We start from the raw sequence: 22786 nt of genomic DNA, 5'->3' as shown, positions 1-22786 counted from the left end.
AATATTCAGAAAAAATGTAAACAAAATGAAATTTAAAATAAGGTTAAATAATATAGGGCTTCTTGGCTGTGAAGAGGTTCAAATTTGAATTCTGTTGACTCAAAAAAAATACCTCTTATTTATATAGAGCTTTGCAACTTACAGTATTTTCTTATAATTTTCTAGTCCTTGAAGCAACATAGTGAACAGAGGGTTTAACAATGGTATCTCTGGATAATAAGATTGAGGCAATTTCTATTTTCTTTGTTTTGGGGGGTGGAATGGGAGTTATCTGTATTTCTAAATTTTGTGCAATGAATATGTTTTATTTATCGAACGAAGAAAATCAGTTATTGTGGCAAAAACCACAATTACTTTTGCACCAACCTAATAGTTTTAGGGAAAAAAATCAGCTGTAACATTTCACAGATAAGGAAACTGAGGCTCTGAGAACTTATGCAATTTGCTACCGGAAGGAAGAACCAGAACCCAAACCCCCTGAAATTTTTTTTTTCCCAAACTCATGGAACTCCCCACCTGGACCCCTTTGGTCGTGTAGGCACCTTAAATCTCATAACTGTTCAAATGACGACTCTACTCTTGGGTAAACTAACATCAAAATCATTGCTATCCAGGGTGGCTACAGATAATCCTCCTGTTTAGAGAAGTCACTCATTTAATACATTACAGCTGGAATTGTTAGGTTTCCTGAGAAAGTAACCTGAACTTGACCCTAGCTTCTTGAAATACCCATACTGCAGAGCCGTTTGTCAGGACACACAGGGCATTTTATTTCCTTCATCCAGCCATAATTTGGCCTAAATACTGGAGAAACTCCTGAGTTCCCATGCTGGTATTCAAAACACATGTTTAGCTGGTGGAATTTAAATAAGGCTCCATGGCCTCATTTTCGTTAAGGGCAATGCATCATTTTTAATTCAACAGCCGTGGGTCTGGCTTACCTTTTTCATCCCACAAAGCAATTCATTTTCATGATTACATAAACTGCAAATCATAATTCCCCATTTTGGAAACACATACTTACTCCCAAAATTCTTCTCCCTCCTCCAGCCATGTCCAACACAAAGTAAGACAGGACCACCAAACCTTCTTTCTCGTAATATGGCACATTCCAAACACAGAGCCCACTAGGAGTAAGGCCTGTGATTTAGCAAATATCTTCATGCTTGTTCATGTTTAGACTGGACTCGCTGCACTGCTGGGCTGACAGGGTTCCCTGAGGACAGGCGTTATCTTTAATTTGCCAAATGTACTCTTGGGCTGCCCCCACTTTACTTGTCCCTCCTCCCTGCACTGTCAGTGGGCATGTACCCAGAGAATGTCAGTGCCTCTGACTCTATCCTCAATGAAAAGAAATCAGGTTTTCTGGGGGAAAATGCATAATGTAATTTTTTAAGGGAAAATAGTGATTTGGGGAATAGGTCATACCACAGATTCCCTCACTTAATGTATGACACTGCAAGCCCCCTGCCCTGATGAGAAAGAAGGTGGTGGTGATGGCTGTCCTGGGACAAGGCAAGAAGTCTGCTCTATGACAGGAAATCCACAGCTCCTCTGGCTTTGACATCATCTTATATTTTCATCAACCTAGGATAAGAGGGCTGGGCCAAACATTACCATGTTATGCTTTTATAAAATATCTATCTACGTACCAAAAAATCAAATTAATGTACTCATAGATGAACAAAATATTAATAAACAGTTACCACTCTTCTCTCCACTTCCCGGAAGCTAGTAAATCAAATCCCCTATGCTGAACAGACAAGATTGAGCCAAGATAAAGGCCAAAAAGGCAATGCACAGGCTGACAGAGTGGAAACCGAGCCTTAAGTGTTCTTTTCATTGACAGGAGTCATTCTTAGTCTTTTTCCAAACTGATACTGCCTAAAACATACAAATTAGTCTTAAATTAATATTTACCATCTTCCATAATGGAAACATTCTAATAAAAATGTCTAAAGAAAACCCACAACCCTCCCCCTAGGAATGAAAGCACCTCCAAATGAAAGCAAACCAAAAGACAGATGAAAGCCCACACCCAGAGCTGTCAGCCCCATTAAGTCTGGTCTGTGACAGTCTTCCCAGATATCTGAAGAAAAAGAGGTATCCAGACAGCTTTCCTCCTAGAGTCTAGAATACTTCACCAGAAGTCTGGTCCTGTTGAAAAAAACAGAAGGTGGGCAGAGCACAGGCTGGACATCACATGTGATATATTCTATAAATCTGATTAGAAATTCACCAGATTTAGTGACCCCAAGTGAAAGCTTAAATCTGTGGCTCCACTGCAAAGTACAGTGGCCAAGTGTTAACACTCGTGGGAGACGCAGTGTGCAGCAAAGCATTCCAGGTTTGCACCTGGCTCCTGCACTTCTAAGCTTCTGGCTGTGATCAAGTTAGTTAACCTCCCTCTCTAAGCCTAAGTTTTTATTGTATGTAAAAATTGTGATAATAGTAGTACCCACCCTTTAGAGTTGTAAAGATTAAGGAAGATAAGTAACCCACACAAAGTGCCTGGCACACAGTAAGCATTCAGTGAAGGTTTCATCCTCCTGCTATGACTACCACCACCACAACTACTCCGTTCTCACCCGCTAAAGGTGAAGACAGAGTTCTAGAAAATGGACAATGAGAGCAAGTGTTAGAAAAAACAGATTTTAGTTTATGCTGAGTCCATTATAATATGTCTTATGAACAAGAAACACAAAAAGCCTGTTTTTGAGATCAACTAAGTCTAAATAGCAAAACATACTCCCCTCCCCACAAAATTAACCTAGCCAGTTATAACAAATTCAAATAGGAAGTTAAGACTATTTGCAGGCAGGGTGCAGTGGCTCACACCTGTAATCTTAACACTTTGGGAGGCCAAGGTGAGTAGATTGCTTGAGCCCAGGAGTTCAAGACCAGCCTTGCCAACATGGTGAAACTCCAACTCTACCAAAAAAGAATTACAAAAATAGTTGGGCACGGTGGCACATGCCTGTAATCGCAGCTACTGGGGAGACTACGATGGGAGGATCACTTGAGCTTGGGAGGTAGAGGTTGCAGTGAGCTGTGACTGCACTGCTGCACTCCAGCCTGAGTGACAGGCATCTCAAGACAACAACAACAACAAAACACTATTTGCCTATTAAATTAGCAAAGATTTTGCAATTATAATGATGTAATAACTAATGTTGGTCAAAGTGCAGTAAAAGAGGCACTGTAATATTTTTACAAAGTTTTCTGGCATCAGAAGCTTTTAAATGTTTATTATAATTTGCCCAATAATTTCATTTCTAAATAATGATTCCTAAGGAAGCCAAAACATAGATAATTTGATATGCATGATGATGTTCGCTCTATCATGGAGAAAATGGTGTAAATGGTATACTTTATGAAATATTATACAGCAATAAAAATGTTGGTTTTGAAAAAATAAAGGATTGTGGAAAAAAGCTTGTGATACAACGCTATCTTTCAAAAGCTAGGATACTAAACAATATAATTTATCATTATAATTTGAAAAAATTAATTTGTACAGGAAAAATGTTAGTGGGTGTATTAGGAAAGTAGGAGATTTTAAGTAATTTTTTTAGCAACTCTAGTTCCCAAATTTTTTGAAATATGGATTTCTTTGGAAAACAAATATGCATGTTGACTAATATACTCCAAACTGCTTTGATAAAAATCAGATCATCCCTTGGTATTCATTCATGCATTCATTTCCATTAACGTGCAGATTGCATAAGCCAAGTCACTACTTCTAGAAGTGGTCTGTTTCCACAAAGAGTCAGAATTAATATCCAAATGCTTGCCTTTGCTTGGGGGGTTGGGAGTGGTTACAATGCTCCACAGTAACAACCTGTTTAATTCCCATCTTGTCCTCATTCTTATCCATTTACACTTTCAGGTTGAGGAAGAAGTATAGTGGAACAAGAGGAAAACCAGAGCCTTCATCCCTAGCCAGCACATGTTTCCTGCAGGCCCCTGCTGCCTTAGCACTCCCATCCCCACTGGCCACAGTAGCTCACCCACATGGGCCAAGGTGGGTCAAGTCAACGAGGTCAAGGCCTCATCTCCCAGAGGGTTCCCATGAAAGGAGCCTAAAGGGCCTTACAATCACCTACCAGACATCTCCATCTTTAGGACATCAGAGCAGGTGAGAGAATTTGTAAGCTATGGTGAGTCAAGAGTGATCACAAAAAATTCAAATTCTTATTCTTCTCATAAGTTCGATCACTTGTCTCTTTGGAGCTTTCTACCTCTAGGTAAAAAGGAGTGAAGTCTCAACAATGTAATGGATTGGACCAAACTACTGAATATTCATTACATACTGAGCCCACGTTTGCAGCACCAGCCAGGGAGATGGACTCCATGATCTCCATCAGAGGCGTCTCTTTCTAGTCCAAGAGTCTATGTGGTTGTACGTATGTACACAATGGCCTGCAGCTTCCTAAACCATCAGGATCAATGACAAACAGATAACCCTTTAAGCACAAGACAATGTGTCAGTGAAATGAAAGAGGCCCTACTTGTCTTCTGGGTCACAGGCAAGTTGAACATGACACACTGCTGAGTTTCAGGTCCAATCCTTGCAGTTCAGGCCACGTTAAATGTGTCTGAAGCAGGGCTGGTGTGGAAGCAATATTGTTTACCCAGTCAGCCAAGGGCCGCACCGCTGGAGCCATGCTGGCTAGCCATGGCCCTGTTCACAAAAGGGCCTTGTGGCTCTGGGCCCCAGCCTCAATGGCCTGTCTGTTACGTCTCCTGAGACATTTGATGCGTCATATTAACCAGCTGCCAAGCCTGGCAGTCAGCTCAAATCCCTCACACATTTCTTCTTCTTTCTAACGTCATAACTTTGAGACAAATGACCTCCAAAAGGGTTCCCCTCCTCCCCTGACCATTTCTCCCACCTCACGTCACACCTATTACCAAATGACAAAAGGCAAAGTGATCCACTGTATGCATTGCACGGTATGTATATATTACTTTACAAATAGTAAAGCAAAGAAGAGGAAGGGGATTTCATTTCAGGATTGTTTCCCCTCTATCAAGCTCTAGAGGCTGAGTTAAATTATCGGGGAAAAGGGTGAAATATAATAAGCCAAACTATGGTATGATGGTGGAATAACATCATGGCTTATTTTAAACAACTGTGATAAATCACTGTGATGCAAATACCAGGGATTTGATCAACGAGCTATAAAGGGGGAAGAAGAGCCTCCTGGATACCCTCTTGGATTCCTGGGAGGAGTCGGGTTATGCCCACTTAGGGAGAATGCGTTCTTCTGCCTGGCCAAGATCTCACAGTTCGTTATGCTGCTTCCGAGCTGGCATTCTCAGCCTAATGTGGGGAAATGTGTCAGTGCTGGGAAGCCAGTGGCAGATCAGGCCACTCTCCCTCTGCCAACCTCCAGCCTCTCCTTTTTCAGAAGATGTACAGCCAAGGTATGTCCTGCACATAGCCACTGAGGTCGCTTGGGAAAACCCTGGCTTGTTCAATTTAGAAACAGATAAATAAAGCCCTTCATGAAAATGACATATCCAATAATAGGCAGTGGCCACATGTCTTTTCTGTTCATGTTCCCTGCTCCTCCTTCAATGTCAGCAACATCTAAACATTTCTGACTATCAAAGTGTGATCTTCAGAGCCAATTTCTCTCCTGAGAGCTTGATTCGTAATTCCCTTATTTCCATCTTCCCTATTCCAGAATTTCTGTATCTAACCAATCCCTAAACCCTGTCAATTCTATTTTCCTATCTCTCTTAGCACATAATGCTCCTCTATTCTCCCTGCCCAAGCTTTGGCCACCCTCACCAATTCTGATCTGGACTACTGAAAGCATCCCTGGAGCTCCTTGTGGCATCGGTCTCCCTTTCCTCTAATTCATGCACTGCCACCAAAATCAGCTGTTAGACATCCACATACCATCCCTATCTAAGAACACCGCTTTTCCCGATTGCTTATGGATAAATTCTAAACTCCTTAATATGACACCCGGAGACCGTCATCATCAACTTCCCTGTCCAAACATACCTCAACCAAACGGGTCCCAACTTCCCTGTCCAAACATATCTCCTGTCACTTCTTACCACACCCTTGCCCACCAGTGCTCTGCATTATTGCCACTCATTCCAGACAAAAATCCTCATGACCTCTTTGTCCGAAGACACGGCACTCCCTCACACAGCACATACTGCTACTTCATCTCTACCCTACAACTCTGATTTATCCTTCAAGTTCCAACTCAAACGTCACCTCCTCTGGGAAGCTCTCTCCAGCCCCTCCAGTTGTGAGTTATACTATCCTACCTGTTACCCTAGCATTCTCGGCCCATTTCTCTCCTAGAACAGCACATTGAATGGCAATGATCTGTTCAGATGCTGGTTTCCTCCAAGACAATGCTACAGGGTCCTGAAGGGCAGGGACCCCATCTCTGAACCAGGAACAGGGCTGCAGAGTACAGCATACACTCAGTAGGTGCTGCTGAATCCATCAATCAACTGGAAGAATACAAGTGAAGGCTGTAGGAAGAATTAGGGCAAGGGAGTGAATAGATTTTGGCAGTCAGGATACTTGAGTGTAGCCCCCAGCTGCCTCAGAGTTGTGTCTATGAAATTCATTAATCTCTCCAGGCTTTAGTTTCTCATCTGTTGAGTCAGGGATGGGACTATGTGATTTCTACAGTCCCTTTAACTCCTCCATTCTAGCATTCAGACTACATTTTCCTTTAAAATCTACAATGAAAAAAGACTATAAAACCCTCTGGTAATAATATGTTCCAGGAGTTTGGACGGTCTCCACAAAGCCATTGGAAAATTGCTACTTTGCCAGGCCACTAGGCAGAGCTCCCAAGGACAGCTAACAAGTGAGGTCCCTCCCCTAAACTCATAAATCCCCAACAGCCTGCTGCTATGTTTGGAGAAAATCCCCCAGTTGCCCTCCACTCTATTTCACCCTATATATTCTGGCCACAAAGTGGTTTATTAAATATCATGCACAAGGAAAAAAGCCTGATGACAAAAACCTAATCTGCTCTGAAAATAATAAATGCTAATAACATGACTATTGAATTTTGAAAAGCTGCACGAAACGTCTATAGTTGATAATCACCTCGTTACCCCATACTCAGGGGGTGGCTGGTACCGCAGGACGGCCACGTCTGTTCTCACAGGCTGAGGAGCAGGGTAGGGCTTGACCATCTCGTGGAGCAGCCCGGGGTGCTGGTCACCATAAAAAAGTCCGTGCTCCTGGGTCTTGCTGACTGGGGACATCATTTGCTTGGTCTTGAAGGGGTACTCAGGTGGAGGACCCCGAGGGTCCAGCACTTTACCTGCAGGCTGGGCAGGGGAGGGCCCCCCTCCCGCTTTGAAGCCCTTTCCATTCCCCGAGCTGGGAAGGTGTTGCTTGGCCCCATTCCTCTCCAGGGACAGCTGCATGATTCTCTCGCTGAGCGAGCGGACGTGGCCCTGCTTCAGTTCCTTCAGCGCCTCGTCCTTATGCGCCTGTCCACTGTTGGCACGGTTCACAGTGGGCCTCCCCTCAGTTCGGGACTTCTGACTGGTGCCGCCTGCCATGTAGTAACCATGGCCCACCGCCCCCTGCTGCTGTTGCTGCTGCTGCTGCTGCCCCCTGAAGAACTGCGACTGTGCTTTGGCCTCCTCGTAAGTGGGCAGTTCCTCGTTGTTCTGCTGAGGCTGCGTGGACCGAACCTGTTTCTCCATCACCGTATTGTCCACCTGGTGTTCTTGACCCTGCGGTTCTTGGCGTGCTGACTGGTAGACCATTTGTGGGTCTTCTTGAGTGAGGTTTTCCGTGGAAGAAAAGTTGTTTGTAGGATGGGCTGGTCCTGCACTCCCTGTGGCCTGGTGCTGAATGGCCAGCAAGTTCATGTTCTCGGTTGGGGTGCCATACCGCAGTTGTTCCTGGATCAGCCGCTGCAATACTGTTCCAGCTGCCGCATCCTCAGAACCTCTCATTTCCACCTCTGAGATCCTCAGGAAGTTTGGGGAGTGGAAGTTACAAAGAGGATCTTCAACTAAAAGATAAACATAGGAAAAAAGATATCAGGCAGCTCCACAGGAGATATATGTCTGTGACTATGTGGTACACAATTAACATTCTAACTACAGCAACATTTAAAAATAAGATTTCAAATGCATCATCACCTCCATTTACCTGGCAACGTCTCATGGAATTTTCTTCTCCAATTCAAAGCGAGTCTACTGTTCCGCACTCCCTCTCCTCTGCTTCCTCTTAAACGTTGTTCCATCCTTCAACCCCTCCCTTTTCTCTAATCTCCCCACTGGTCCTTTCTCTTCATCACATAAATATACCCAAGTCTTTCCCATTTAAAAAAAAATACAAGAGAAAACCAAAATCAAACCAAAAGAAACCACCTTTTCTTGGCCCTCCAATATACCTCTAACTACCACCCTGTATCTCACTTTTCCTTCTCTTCTAGTTGTCTTTGGTAAGTACCCTACACTTGCTGTCTCCCCTTCCCAAATGCTTCACCCACTAACCTCCCCACTGCTCTGACCAGTAAGCAAATCCAATGAGAATTTTCCAGCCCTCATATTACACACCTAACTTTTCTGAAGCATTTGACATGGTTGTTTACCCTCTTCCTGCAATGCTCTCCTAATTCGGCCTCCAGGTCACCCCTCCCCTTGGTCCTGGCTCCTGCCTCTCTCTATGCACCATCTCTGGCTCCCTTCTCTCCACCTGTCCCTTAAATTCTGGTGTTTCCTACAGCTCTGTCCTGAGTGCTCTTCCACCTTTACGCGTCTCTCAGTGACACCACACCTACCCCTCGTCATCAACTACTGACTCATGACCCATACATCTACAACTGCCAGACGATGGCCCTGAGTCCTTCTAACTCAACATGTCTTCCTTGCCCTAAATGCTTAACCACCCATCCCAACCCCTGTATTCCCTGCCTCATCTACTTTCTGTCAAGCCAGAAAACTGAAGGTATTCCAAAATTCCTTCCTCTCCCTTAACCCCAACATCCAGACAGCCACTGCCTGTCAATTCAACCTTCTTAACATCTCTGCCAACCCTCTTTCTTATTCCTGTGCCAATCTCCAAGTTCATCATTAATAACTTCAATACAAACATAAGAACTACTTTAAACATGTATATGATGTGCCAGGTATTGTACTAAATTCTCTCCATGTGTTATTTCATTCATTCCACATATAACACTAGAGGTAGATAGTAATTCCCTCAACTTACAGATGAGGAGAGATGTTCACAGAAGGTAAATTGTGAACCTTCTGTTTCTGTCAAGTTTTCTGGCTTGACAGAAAGTAGATGAGGCAGGGTATATACATATAGTTTCCAAGACATGCTAGCTCTCTCCAGCCTCTGGACCTTTGCTTGCCTTCCCTCTGCCTAGAAAAATGCATCTCACCATGTCTCTTGGGAAAATTATTGGACAAGTGATAGCTCCAAAACTACCTTCTGAGTAAAACCTTTCCTGTTGCAGCCCTGCAGGCCTGAGCCTTTTTCTCCAATGTTCCCACTCCATTTCTATATATCTCCATTGCAGCAATTCTCACAGTAGATGGCAATTATTTATTTATACAAGACTCTAAACTCCTTAAAGGCAAAGATCATGTCTTCTCATCTGGGTCTCCCCAAAACAAAGCCCAATGCCTGGATGTCATAGGGGCTCAGATATTTAACCAATAAAAGAATACCTACATGAGCTCCATGAAATAAACAATTTAGCCCGTTTCACAACAGGACTATTAAGTAGTGCATTAAGGATATTATAGCATTATGAAAGTAGAAATTCTACCACTAACTACTGGCATGACCTTAAACAAATCGCTTTCCCTCCCTGAGCCTCAATATCCTCCTCTGTAAACTAAGAGAGCTGAACTAGATCACCTCTAGGCAGTCTTCACTCCTACAGATTCATGTAATGATGGCTCTATGTTTTATGTGTACATACGGCACATCATTTTCCCAAAACAATCTTTCTTCCCCAAGTTCATCTTTTCTTCCTGTAAATGGTATTCTCAAACATGAGTCATCCAGATAGAAGTGTCATATTCACTTTTGACCTTTTATCCTTTGCTCTCCACATTTAATCAACTGCCACGCTTGTCTTTCTCAGTCTACAGTGAAATGAGAAAAAAACAAAGGTGGTGTGATATGCTTATATACAAGATATATACATATACGTATATTAATACATCTATATGTGTATGTAAATAGATACATGCCATTAGAAGGTTCATAACTGCCCTTTTTGGGGCAAGGACTGTCAAGGATCACATCCCTCCTACTTTTTTGGTATTAAAATGTGAAAAAAGGTGAGAGCAGATGACATTGTTACTGTCCTTGCAATAGCAAAATACTGTAACTCCGTGATGGCCCCCTAAATTTCATTAAGAAATTTCACATTTATAACAGTTACAAATCACAACCAAGCCCTAGTTTCTACACCAACAAGCTCCCCCATCCAATCCATTCTTCCGTGCCCTCAGCCACTCTCCGGGTTCCAACTCTCCTTGCCAGCCATTTAGACATCCTGAATGGCCTCTCAATATCTCTTGCCCCTGGCTCCTTCTCCTTTGAATCCATATTGTATTATGACCTGTCTTCCTCTGCCAGATTCAAACTCCAGGGAGCAGAGAGTTCTGTTTGTTATATTTATGTGTTGCCTCCCCAGTGCCTTGAACCCTGTCCTGATACACAGAAGGCGTTCAGGACATGATTGTTGAGGAAATGAAGGGAGTTTACACACTGGTTCCTGAAGCTCAACTTTGATCATAAGGCTCTCCCTGTCACCCTTACCCCAAAATCTCACCTCTGTGGCTTCTCTGAACCTCTCTCCTCTGAAAAATGGAGAAACTTTCATATCTGCCTCATAGGAATGTATGTGAAATAAACTGAAATTTATCCCTTACCATCAAAGAATCAATACTGTAACTGAGATATAAACCTAAAGTTCAACAGCAAAAAAATTTTAAACAATAAAAACAAACTATTAAAACTCTACACAAGATGAATTGCCAAATATTTGTAATAAACCATTAACTACCCAAGGAAAGACAGATCAATGTGGGTTGGACTGGTCTGCTCTTTCACTCTACCATATTTACTGAAAACGTGTTATAGTTCAGGCATTGGGACAGGTGGTGGGGTTACGAGAGTAAAGAGACATAGTCCTCCCCTCAGGGTAACTGATCTGAAAGACTTAATGGAACAAGCACATTCAAATAAAAAAATTGGAAAACATTTTAAAATAAAATGAATACAACTTCAAATCAAAATATATTTCCAAAGGAAAATTATGTATTTAGATGAATAATAAAGGAATAGATCTCAACAAGCATGAAAACTATTGAATTCCCCTTTCACTGAAGTAACAGAGAGATGAGTTTTAAGCACATTTAGCAAGAACCATGACATCCTTCCCTAAAGTGGTTTAAAGATTCCCTCACAGTTTAACCAGTCTCAAAAGCCCTCAAAAAGAGATAGGAAGTTTTTACAAAGGAGACAGCTCCTTCCTTGCTATAGTTCTGAATTACTTCTTTTAACTTCTAAATTATTTGCAAAAAGAGATAAAAACGAAAGCAGAGAAGGAAAAAAGAAATGAGATTCTGAGAAAGGGGAGAAAAAAGTATTTAGGAATCAGAGAAAAACTGAAAATAAGTGGTATAATTCCGAAGTTCCTACATGTTTAGGTATGATGCTCTCAGAGAGAGTCACATATTAGAGTAAAGCAGTCTATTAACACCATAGCAAAACATGATTAAAAATAATGCATCTATGAACAGACAATCAATAATCCAATATGATGATTTAAAAAACAAGATTAGAGAATAAACATCTGAATTATGCAAAAGAGCTAAAGATGAGAAACGTAAGATCATTTTGCTTTTCCAACACAAGTGCCGGTAAAAGGACTTACCAACTTTTTCCCTGATGCTACTGGTTGCCTCCACCGTCAAAGCAGATGTTTCATGCCTCCCAGAATAGAGCTGAAAGTCTGGGGAAAAGTAGGTGGAGTCTTCTAGAACCTGGACAGGACTACTGGGGCTATAACAAGCAGGAGGGGACCCTGGGGGAAAGAAAGTGAAGTGAATATGAGTGCCAATCAAGTCCTCCTTCCTTCCTGCGTGACTCACAAGAACCCACCAGGCATTCTCCCACAGCGTTTCAACTTGGCAGAGGGAGCTCTGTCTTTTTGATTCATAAAATTCCAAAGTTACTATTCAGAATTATCACAAGTCCAGCCACCCACCAAAATGACCCGTGAGGTCAACATAACAGTCCTCAAGACACACTGAGTGAAGGCACGAATGCTCTAATGCTCTCACACAACCCGGTTCCAAGGGTTGCAGCAGCACCAGCGAAAGTCAAGTCCTCTGCGGGACTGAATGTGTCACAAAGTTCTGAATGGTCAAGGTTGAGGACAGAAAGGAGGGAAGTGGGGAGGCCACTGAAGGAAAGCAAAATGGGAAGAGCAGCTGTCTTTCAAAATACATAAAAGATACAGAAAGGAGTGGTCATTCTGCCACACCATGTGTTAGCAAGAGAATGTGCTCTCTGCCCCACTCAAAGACTTCTGGAGTCTCATGTTACAGTGTGGAGCTGGGGCTATGGGGTCTGGTCTTCTGCCAAGCACTGGCCTTTCAGCTCCAGTTTATCTGCTTCACACACAAACTGGAGTGTGCTTCCTGTCCCAATTAAACGTGACACTGTGTTCAGTCCTTCAATCACTGAACATGAGATAGTACTACAGTAACACCGATACCACAGACACAACATCCGTGGGAACATTCAGCAGGACGGGCCCAGGCTGTTTTCCCTCTGTGCACTGATTCCACTGCATGGGCACCAAGTTTAAGGCTCTTTTCAGCTAAAGTAACTTATTTTACTCTGGGGAAAGAATCATAGTACTTTTTTAAAAATTAACATCCTTGCTCAAAAGAAAATTCCATTAAAAGAAAAATCCTGTTTTTCAGCAATGGCTTCAACTGGTAATTTGAAATTTCTCACTAGGTTTGTTATCTGCCCATTTCCCACAAGGCCATAGCTAGTAGTAAGTGACTAATTATTGATACCAAACGACCATAAGATGGGAATGTCCTCATCTCCTTCCTGAGTTTCTTTGCCTCAACATGTGAAACAGTATTTGTGTGTGTGCTCACGTGTATTACAGGCACATTTTGGACTAGAAAGAAAAAGTATTCTGACAAGAATTTTTTTCTTATAAACTAAAAATAATGTAGTTGTAATGCCCACTTTAAAGATGAACATAAACCGAGTATGGATGATACTATATGAAGATCAGTCTAAAACTACAGTTCCAATGCATGACAGTATCTGTCAGCCTTCTCCTTTTGGCCAACCTGCAAAGACTAACCTGAAAAGAAACTCGGCTCCTTACCGGGCATCATCCTCTACATCTATAAATCTAGAAGTTTAGGGCTAAAATTAGGAATCATGGATGACCTGGATGCAAAGGCAAGTCCTAATCTGGCTTCCTCTTTCAGGCAGGTGGAAAAACAGTGGAAAATGAAAAAGGTACAAGGTGCAATTCTGACTGCATATTAAAATCACCCAAGAAACTTTCAAAATCTCTGTACCCAGGAACCACCCAGATCTATTCAATCAGAAGCTCTGAGGATAGGGCCTAGGCACCTGTATTTTATACAGCTCTTCCAACAATTCCAATGTGGAGCGAAACTGGGGAAGCTCTAAGCAAGAGGGAGAACAACAACAAAAAAACCAAACCCCAAAACACCTTTCTGTGCCTTCATCCCCATCCCTCCTACCAAATCAGAGTAAGAGAGGAGTTGAGAGCCCATACGCTTCAGTCAAAGAAAGTGTGATGTTTTCTTAAAAATAGACACTGAGTCAGGAATGCCACGTGCCAGCATATTACAACTTTGGGTGATTCTATCTAGTCACATGACTAAGAATGTTAAATGAAAACAAAGCAAACTGATAATAAAACTGAGGTCCAACTAAAATATATATGTGTGTGTATATATATATGAATATGTATGTAAAGAAGAGTGTAGGGGTGTGTGTGTGTGTGTGTGTGTGTGTGTGTGTGTGTGTGTGCTTTCCATGTGGAGCTCAGTATGGATCCCAGCACTAAGCCATTCACTGTCATTACAATGTCGGTATGAGTTACTTTTCCACACTTTATCTCATGGCCTGCCAACTAAGAGTGGGTTTAAGAACTCCAAACCACAGAACACTACAAAGAGGGCAATCCTTGAAGCAGGGCCGGAGCACAGAGGACACCAAAGATGTGCCTTCGCCCTTCACCATTGTTTCCTCAGTGTTATGAAAGAACTAAAGCATTTCACACACCCCCACACACACCTGAATTCACACTGAAGGACAGGATGCCTAACTATTAACACATGTCAAAGATCACTTAGGACTTCTTCACACACACCCAGGGTCCCGCACGTCCACTGAGTTACACTCCTACTGCTGCCGACCACTCCTCAGTGCTGAAGAAAGGCTGGAGAGCAGAGCAGATGACAACAGACCCAGCAGATGGACATGCCCAGGTACCATCCACTCGTCTAAAGCCAAGAGACAACCAGCTGAGCTATCCTAGCACTGACACAGCCTGAAGGAGTCACTTTATTTATTTATTTATTTATTATACTTTAAGTTCTAGGGTACATGTGCACAACGTGCAGGTTTGTTACATATGTATACATGTGCCATATTGGTGTGCTGCACCCATTAACTCGTCATTTACACTAGGTATATCTCCTAATGCTATTCCTCCCCCAGTCCCCTACCCCACACCAGGCCCTGGGGTGCGATGTTCCCCATCCTGTGTCCAAGTGTTCTCATTGTTCAATTCCCACCTATGAGTGAGAACATGTGGTGTTTGGTTTCCTGTCCTTGTGATAGTTTGCTCAGAATGATGGTTTCTAGCTTCATCCATATCCCTACAAAGGACATGAACTCATCCTTTTTTATGGCTGCAGAGTATTCCATGGTATATATGTGCCACATTTTCTTAATCCAGTCTATCATTGATGGACTTCTACTAGGAGTCACTTTAACTGCTAGCTTTCTCACTTGAAAGACAAGGAAACGTGACAGTAATGTGAGTCACAGAGTCTACCCCAGATTCCGGGGCCACACAACAAAAATCTAACAGAGGTCGCAGTTCCATTCTACATGTACCTAATCCTTCCCTATTTTAGTTCACTGTCTTCACTGGGAACTCCTGCAACACAAATTGAGTCTACTTCCTTAGGCAAAATGCAGGGCACATGATCTAAGCGACAAGGTCAAGGATATCTGAAATGAGGAATTGGAAAGAAACCTATGGCATGAGAGGGACTGCTGTTTTCTGTGTCAAAAGTTCATGGCCAGGAGCGAGAGCTGGGAGAAACCACAGAAGCCTCCCAGATACCATTACCACCCAGAAAGCCCCTGCAGAGCCTGACTCGGTCCCAGGGGCTGAGCAATGGTGCCAGTTTTTAGGGGAGCCCACAGCCTGCCAAGGACCCCACTGGCTTTACATTGTGTTCTGTGTACAGTGTAGCTGCCTATAGGGGCTTCATAAAGACCATTCCCATACAAGCACTTCTGGACTTTGTAGGTAACTTCTAGATATTTCTTTCAAACCAGAACCTTATCTAAGAATCACCACTCACAGCTTTAGTATGCATAGGGAAAGTGGCAACAGCAAAGCTAATGTCTGAGTAAAGGAGTCAGCTCTCTGGTGAGTCTCCCATTGGGGAGGAGAAAGTACAGCGCCTAGGGCCCTTAACCTGAAGAAAACCTAAAGATCTGTTTTTGCTGCACTCCACAAAGGATGAAATTCTAACATTCTAGTTTAAGGGTACAACATTTCTGCCTTATATTGCCTATGACCCATTTCACCAAGAATGGCTCCTTTTTCTTAACAAAATCTGCACGTCATTTGTCAACATGAAAACTCCTTTGCTTCTCGGAGCATGACTGCTTTTTTGGCTTGCTTTTCTGAAGCACTGAAAACTTCCTTCCTATACGGTTTTATGCATTACTTTCTCTGTAACGGAGGCCTTTAGGTAATGTGACTCTGAGCAAGACTGTTTTCCCTACTCAAGAGTGGCAATAACAACGGCTTCATTGCTGAAGGGAAAAAAATGAATTAAGGTGAATGAAGTGAGTTGTCTGGGGGAGGCAAGAGGAGCAACAGAAACCGTGGTGAGCCACTCCTCTGCTTCACCTGCTACTGGAACTACTAATTCCCAAGGGTCAGTTCCTGAATCTGTCCACAGGCCAATAATACAACAAGCTCAAGGTCTCCATGAGGTTTAAACCCTGGAGGACGTGAAACTATCACTCCACTATCATATAATACACATAACTAGGAAATCACTTGTCCTTAAATTCCACTTCCGACATGCCACTCCCTTACACATAATGATTTGGGCTATAACTTCAGGGTGGAATTTTTGCGGTTTTCAAGGCTGTGTCTAAACAGGGCCCCCCTTTAGCTGTGCACAGTCCTGCTGGTCCCCTCAGCATCCTGTGAACATGTCATCCTCATTCTCCAAGTGCCATCTTCTGGCTTCACATGCACCCCTAACTACTCTAAAGTTCATCCTAGTAAATGCACCTCTTCGGTTTACCTCCTCTAGAACGCCTCTCAACACCACCCCCCATGCCCTGACTGGTCTCCCTTCCCTCAACTGTCACCACACTTATGAACTGAGGCACACAAATCTTGTGGTACTTAAATTTCACCTGCCTAGTATTTTGCAGTAGTCATTTAATAGGCTGGTGTTATGGCACTGGTGAAGTCATTAGCCCTTTGAAGACAGGCAGTGTACTGTGTACTTGCTAATTTCTGCAAGCATGTAGCATGTAAGACATATACTTCTTACTACGTGCTGACTGATGGCAGGAATATGGCAGTATTCTCTGGAATGGTCTCAGTACCAAGTAAGAGTTAAAGAAAAGTCAAAGATCCCTCCAAAGCCAGTCTCTATGAGAATTCCAGATAATTCCTTGTACCTTTCAGCTCCGTAAGATGAGGGGGCCCTTCCTCTCCCCTAGGCAGCAAATACTAGTGCTTCCAACTCTACAGGCCAGCGACCCATTCCTCAAAGAGACCACTAACTGCAAAACAACTCCCAGGTGTTATGTCACCAACGGGCAAAGCTTTCTGCCAGCTACATGTAATCCAAAACCTCCTAATGATTTAAAAACAATTTCACTGTCTAGATTACAATAACCTCCTATAACTTTATAACAGAGATTTTAACCACAGCAACCAACAATTCTGTGTCTTCTATCTTACCTTTCAAAGAGCTAAGGAATTTGCTGAGTGTGCCAGTGGCCTCAAAGTGAAATGTAAGTCATCAAGCCTTCTGATTCTGGCAGAACTCGAGGTTTTTCTAGGGAGCTGAATACTCCGCTCAAGGAGAAGCATACCCTAGAAACAATGTTTTCAAAAAGGCTGGAGAACCTATGACCAGTACCTGAGAAATAAGGGCCAGCCTGTTTAGGAGTCCTCATGTGAAACCAAGCCAGCTCATCTGGATTAGCTGATTCACAATCTCAAGGGCAGCACTGACAGGCGGCAGTGCCTCCTCCAAATACCTGCATGCAACACGTTTTTAAAAAGGAAACAGTGCTGGGCACGGTGGCTCATGCCTGTAATCCCAGCACTTCGGGAGGCCGAGTGGTGGTGGATTACTTGAGGTCAGGAGCTCGAGACCAGCCTGGCCAACATGGTGAAACCCCGTCTCTACTAAAAATATAAAAATTAGCCAAGCATGGTGGCAGGTGCCTGTAGTCTCAGCTACTCGGGAGGCTGAGGCAGGAGAATCGCTTGAACCCAGGAGGCAAAGGTTGCAGTGAGCCAAGATTGCACCATTGCACTCCAGCCTGGGTGACAGAGCTAGACTCTGTCTCAAAAAATAAAAATACAAAAATAAATAAAAATGAAACAGTAAGCTCCACCACTAAACTAAAAGCACTCCCTGGAATATGCTTTCTCACTCTCTTTTCCCCCAAGCAACCATTACCTGAAATGCGAGGTTTGGAGTTGGGGGTTGAGGGGTGGGGTTTACAAGATTTCCAACACCTACATGGCAGGTCTTTTGAACAGGCATCAAACTTGAATTCTAAACCCTGGACCAATCCATATGTTCCAGAAAACAAGTGAAATCAAGACCCCGACACCTATTTAACTTAGACTTTCTCACTGAAAGTGGAATGTGTGTTGAATAACTTCAAACTTGTCTGAAGTTTAACTTTGTAATGCTTACTTAAAAATATCTTTGAGATATTATCAATATAAACCAAAATGCAGAGCACAGGCTTAACCTTTAAAGTAACAATTGAGTCCAAGAGATCACTCTGAGTGGAGCTATAAATAGCAAGAAATGAGTAAGACTGTCCTTGGCCCTTAGGATTTTACGATTTGGTTCCAGAGAACAATGTGCACACAACTACCCATTTTGATTGCGAAGTATGTTAAAGGAACATACTGCTTTGGAGTTCCATGAGTAATCATTACTACCTGTTGACTGACGGAAGGGACATAGCGCTTCAGTGACAAGGAGAAAGAGATATGTGGGCTGAAATTGAACCGGAGGGAAAATGAGGAGGATGTTAATCCACTGTGGGGTGCGGAGAAGGTGGTAGTGAGGGAAGATCGGCCCAACATGAGAAAAACAAAAGCATAGGACTGGGTTATGGAAGTGTTGTCTCTTTAAGGAATAGAGAGTTCAGTGTAGCTTGGTTATGGGTAAGGAGAAGGATGAAGCTATACCTGTAGACCCAGAGTATTTACTGGCAGGAGGAGGCGGTTAAAAGCATTAGTACATTATTTTCCTAACATGTTAGAGCTGGAAAATAAATTAGAGATTAGGTAGTTCAACTTCCAACTATTACCTACCATATTCCCTTCCTGATAGTCACCTAAGTAAATCCTTTCAATGTTAGGGAACACTGAACTCACTGTCTAAGTCTAGGGGCAGGTTCTATCTACCTTCCATTACAGAAGCCAAAAGGTTCCCTCCCTGTTCCAGCAGTTAGAACGACCTAGGCTCAGTCAACTGGATGTGCACTGAATCTTGAGGAAATGATGCAAGGACAAAAAGGTGTTGATAAACGACCTGCGATAGCACTATCCCCTGGAGTCCAGAAGCAGCAGCAGTCTCTATGGTGACCTCATAATAACAAGACAAGTAGCGTATCTCTGGCTGGGTTCCCAGTGTGTAACTGCCTAGATTCCTGCCCATTTTCTGAGCCTTCCAATTAATTTGTGAGCTGCCCAATATATTTCCAATAAATTTCTCTTTTGCTTAAGTTACCTGGTGTCACTTTTTGCTTCTTACAATCAAGAATCTCTAATAGATTTTTTTTTTAAGCAATTGTTCTGATTCTCATTCTAGTACAGCATTTTGTTTTGTATCTTAAGTACTACATGACTTAGCACTATCTGCCTGGAATTATAGTAACTCATGTACATTGCCCCACCTATCCTTGGCACCAACCTTGTGCAAATACCTGTGAAAAAGACTTGTAGTTCCCCGATGGCTTCTTCATCTAGAGGGCCTGTCTACCCTTACAAATCTATGAAACTTTTACTTTGGCACATACTAAATGCTAAAATATATATTAATTATGAGAAAGTCTTTTGAAGCTCTATTCTAGTGCCACTTCCTCCAGGGAGTCATCTTTCCCTCCTCCCCCCAATTTCTATACGCTACTCAGTGTTCCCCAAGCATTCTATGCATACTGATATCATAATGTATTAAATTGCCTATGTATTTAGTTTCTTTCCCACCCCTCCCCCTTTAACTCATAAGTTTATAACAACAGATACTGTGTCTTATTCACCTTTGTATCTCCAGTTACTAGCAGAAATAAGATCACAGCAAGTACTCAACACATATTTATTTTACCAATGAATCGTCTGCATATGTTCCTAGTACCTAAGAGTTTCTGACACATCATGGGGACTCAACAAATACATTAGCTTAATAGATATATTCAGATACATTTTAAAATAACTAGTTATAAGCATGTTCTTACCACAGAGCTTAGCTCAAAGTTAAGTTTGCCTTTTTTAAGGCCCCTCAAACTACTCAGGAAGCCAAGGTAAAAGCTATTGGGGGGGGGAAAAAAGAGAAAGCCACCTAGTGCTGAAACAGGTTAATTACAAGTGTGCTGTGATCCAACTGCACAAAGGCTTTGTACATAATGTTACAAGTAACAACCACACAGGGATTCTGTAGCTTGAGCACAAACTCACGCTTCAGAGAAAGGCGTGCTCCCCTCCTCCTCAGCCCCCACAGGCAGGTCCTGAGCCCACAGGACTGTGCCCTAAATGCAACCCTTGCTTGGGCTTCCTCCGCAGGTCTGGGCACCGGCGCAGAGGCAGGAGTCCTCCCTTCTCACTTGCCGTAAATAAAAAAAGGAATATTCCCAGTCCCACCTCTCACACAGAGTCACCGTGAGAATGCAGTGACAGTATCCATAATAAAAAGGCTTTCTCTACAAAAATAATTTTTAAAATTTAGCCTTTAACATAAAATCCAAAGGTCCTTAAATATCTTGACTCAAATTGTATATAGTAACATTATAATATATATTTTATGTTGATATATTTGTTGCTTAACTTATCTAAAACAAAAAGACTGAAAGTACCTGAACTCCAGAGATTCTTTTCCTCAGATAAGTTTTAATAAATAAAACCTATATTTAATTAAGTTACTGAAATTTAGATAATCTTTCATCATAAACTGTTTGTTTATACCTATCTAGAAGTAAGTATCTCAGGACCACAGTAGTATTCTTTTGGGTGGCTCTGGCACACACTGTGGTCCCACTGGAGTGAACAAGTATTACCAGCCTGTAATACTCACTGCAGACAGTAAGTACTTAATATTTTTTGAACAAAGGAAAACAAACAGGATAGAAAGCTTTAAAATAATCCCCCAGACATGAAATGACAATATGTCTGTATAATTATGCTCCGCAAAGCTCCCTCTCTCACTCCCACTAAGAGAAAGGAGCAGTTCAGATACTTCCTGTTTGCCATGGATTCCTCCAGCTTTCCGGATCCTATTAGTGTGTATTGTTGCAGACGAGTGACACTGGGATGTCTGTCAGGCAGCGGCATCCCACAGGGACTGGGACTCTCTCAAGAGGCAAGCACATTGCTTCTAATCACACTCACCCAGCTCCTAAATCAATATGCATTCATGAATGAATTACATCATTTAAAACAACCAATATCTCCAAGAAACTAAACATCCCTTAAGTAATAAAGAGTATAACCAATAAGAGCAGGAGCTACCATTTACTGAGTGCTTATTAGTGCCAGGATGTTATAAAAATCATATTATTTATCACCACTCACTCCCATTTTGTTGATAGTGATACTGAACTCACAGAGGTCACATAATGCCCAGAGTTACAAAACCAGCCAGCAACACAGCCCCTCCAACAGAGAAGCTCTTTTGACTACACCTTTCTGCCCTCCAAAGACCCCTCAATAAATGCAAACTAATTCTAAGTCTTTTTTTCCCACCAAATTTCTTAGATTAAAATTAGGAGAGTTTTAATGAAATGTTCTTAACTTGTGGATAAAGGGGAGAGGTCCTGGGAAAGTTTATTTCTCTCCATGTATGAGGCAGAGAAGGATCCAGAACCATTCTCTTTGTGTTATTTTTTATAAAAGCTTCAGGGAATAACAGGGCACTCCCTGCCAAACACTAGAACACCAAGACAATTGATGAAACCACCCTTCCTCATCACTTCCATCTGGCTGCATATTATTTTCTTTCTTTTTTTTTTTTTGAACATTATTTTCATGGCTGTGTTGCCACTTTAACAATGAATCCCAAACTTACAGTGTGTCAGAAACACTCATGGAGCTTGTTAAAAACATCACTTCCAAGTCCCCACATCAGACCTGCAACACTGGCTTCACCACAAGTATAGACCAGAAACGACGTTTTTGGACCATCTTTTACAGACAATTTGAATGCAGTCCGGTTAGGGAAGTTTGCACTTCTCTGCCAATATAAGCTCTTACACAACAAACATATACACTCCTGAAAAGCTGTGGTAAACTGAAATTTTGTAAATCAATCACATTTTAAGTACAAAATGTGTTGGATTTAATAAATCAAAAAAAAATGGATAAGTAAAGGAGATTAAACTCTTTCTAAAACTAACCAACCAACCTGCAATAATTCCTTTAGTAATGTGAAGAATATTTCCTACAATTTATTACTTTTCAATAAATTCAGATTTAAAGTCAGTAGTTTTAGTGTCTTATATTTTATATGTGCAAACCTGAATGACTGGATATGAGAATATGGCTATTTCAGTCACATCTAAAATACTGTTAAACAGAAAAAAGGTGATTATATTAATAACAAAAAATATACACTCATTTCAACAACATGATGAGATAAAGCTGTGAAAATGCCTAGCATGCCATACATAAATGCTTGATAAATCTGAAACTCAAAAATCCTCTGCTAAGAATGGGGGGATAATCCTCATAAAGTTGTTATGAGGATTTAAGTGAGTTAATGTGAACCAACTACATGCTAGTTGGTTGTAGTGGCCAATTGCAGCCAAAAAGTCCCAGTAATACAAGCAGCTATCTAGTTATAGGGAAGGAAGACACAGAAAGAAACATTACTGAGCATGACATGCTGCAAGCATTTTCTCAGGTAATCCTCATATTCCTGAGAATTAGGTTTCTTTTTCTCCTTTGTACTATACAAAAACAGGAACGACAGGCCCTGGGTCACAGGGCTCATAGCCATA

General features: G+C 42.1%; 1 protein-coding gene across 9 annotated transcripts in view; it reads right to left on the bottom strand.

Annotated features, from left to right (window-relative positions):
* AMOTL1 (angiomotin like 1) overlaps positions 1–22786 on the bottom strand; it is a 169820-nt gene that overhangs the window by 68500 nt on the left and 78534 nt on the right. For 5 of the 9 annotated variants that reach the window (XM_009246964.4, XM_009246965.4, XM_054524955.2 and 2 more), the window contains 2 exons: positions 11919–12068; positions 7097–8021 (listed from right to left, as the gene is read on the bottom strand). In XM_009246964.4, coding sequence (XP_009245239.2) covers positions 7097–8021; positions 11919–12068 — 1075 coding nt within the window. The remainder of the gene's footprint in view (positions 1–7096; positions 8022–11918; positions 12069–22786) is intronic. The other 4 variants (XM_054524953.2, XM_054524954.2, XM_002822365.5 and 1 more) reach the window with 1 other exon arrangement.

The sequence above is a fragment of the Pongo abelii genome, chromosome 9 (assembly GCF_028885655.2).
Source record: "Pongo abelii isolate AG06213 chromosome 9, NHGRI_mPonAbe1-v2.0_pri, whole genome shotgun sequence".
Taxonomy (NCBI): Eukaryota; Metazoa; Chordata; class Mammalia; order Primates; family Hominidae; genus Pongo; species Pongo abelii.
This window is presented reverse-complemented; position numbering and strand designations above follow the sequence as displayed.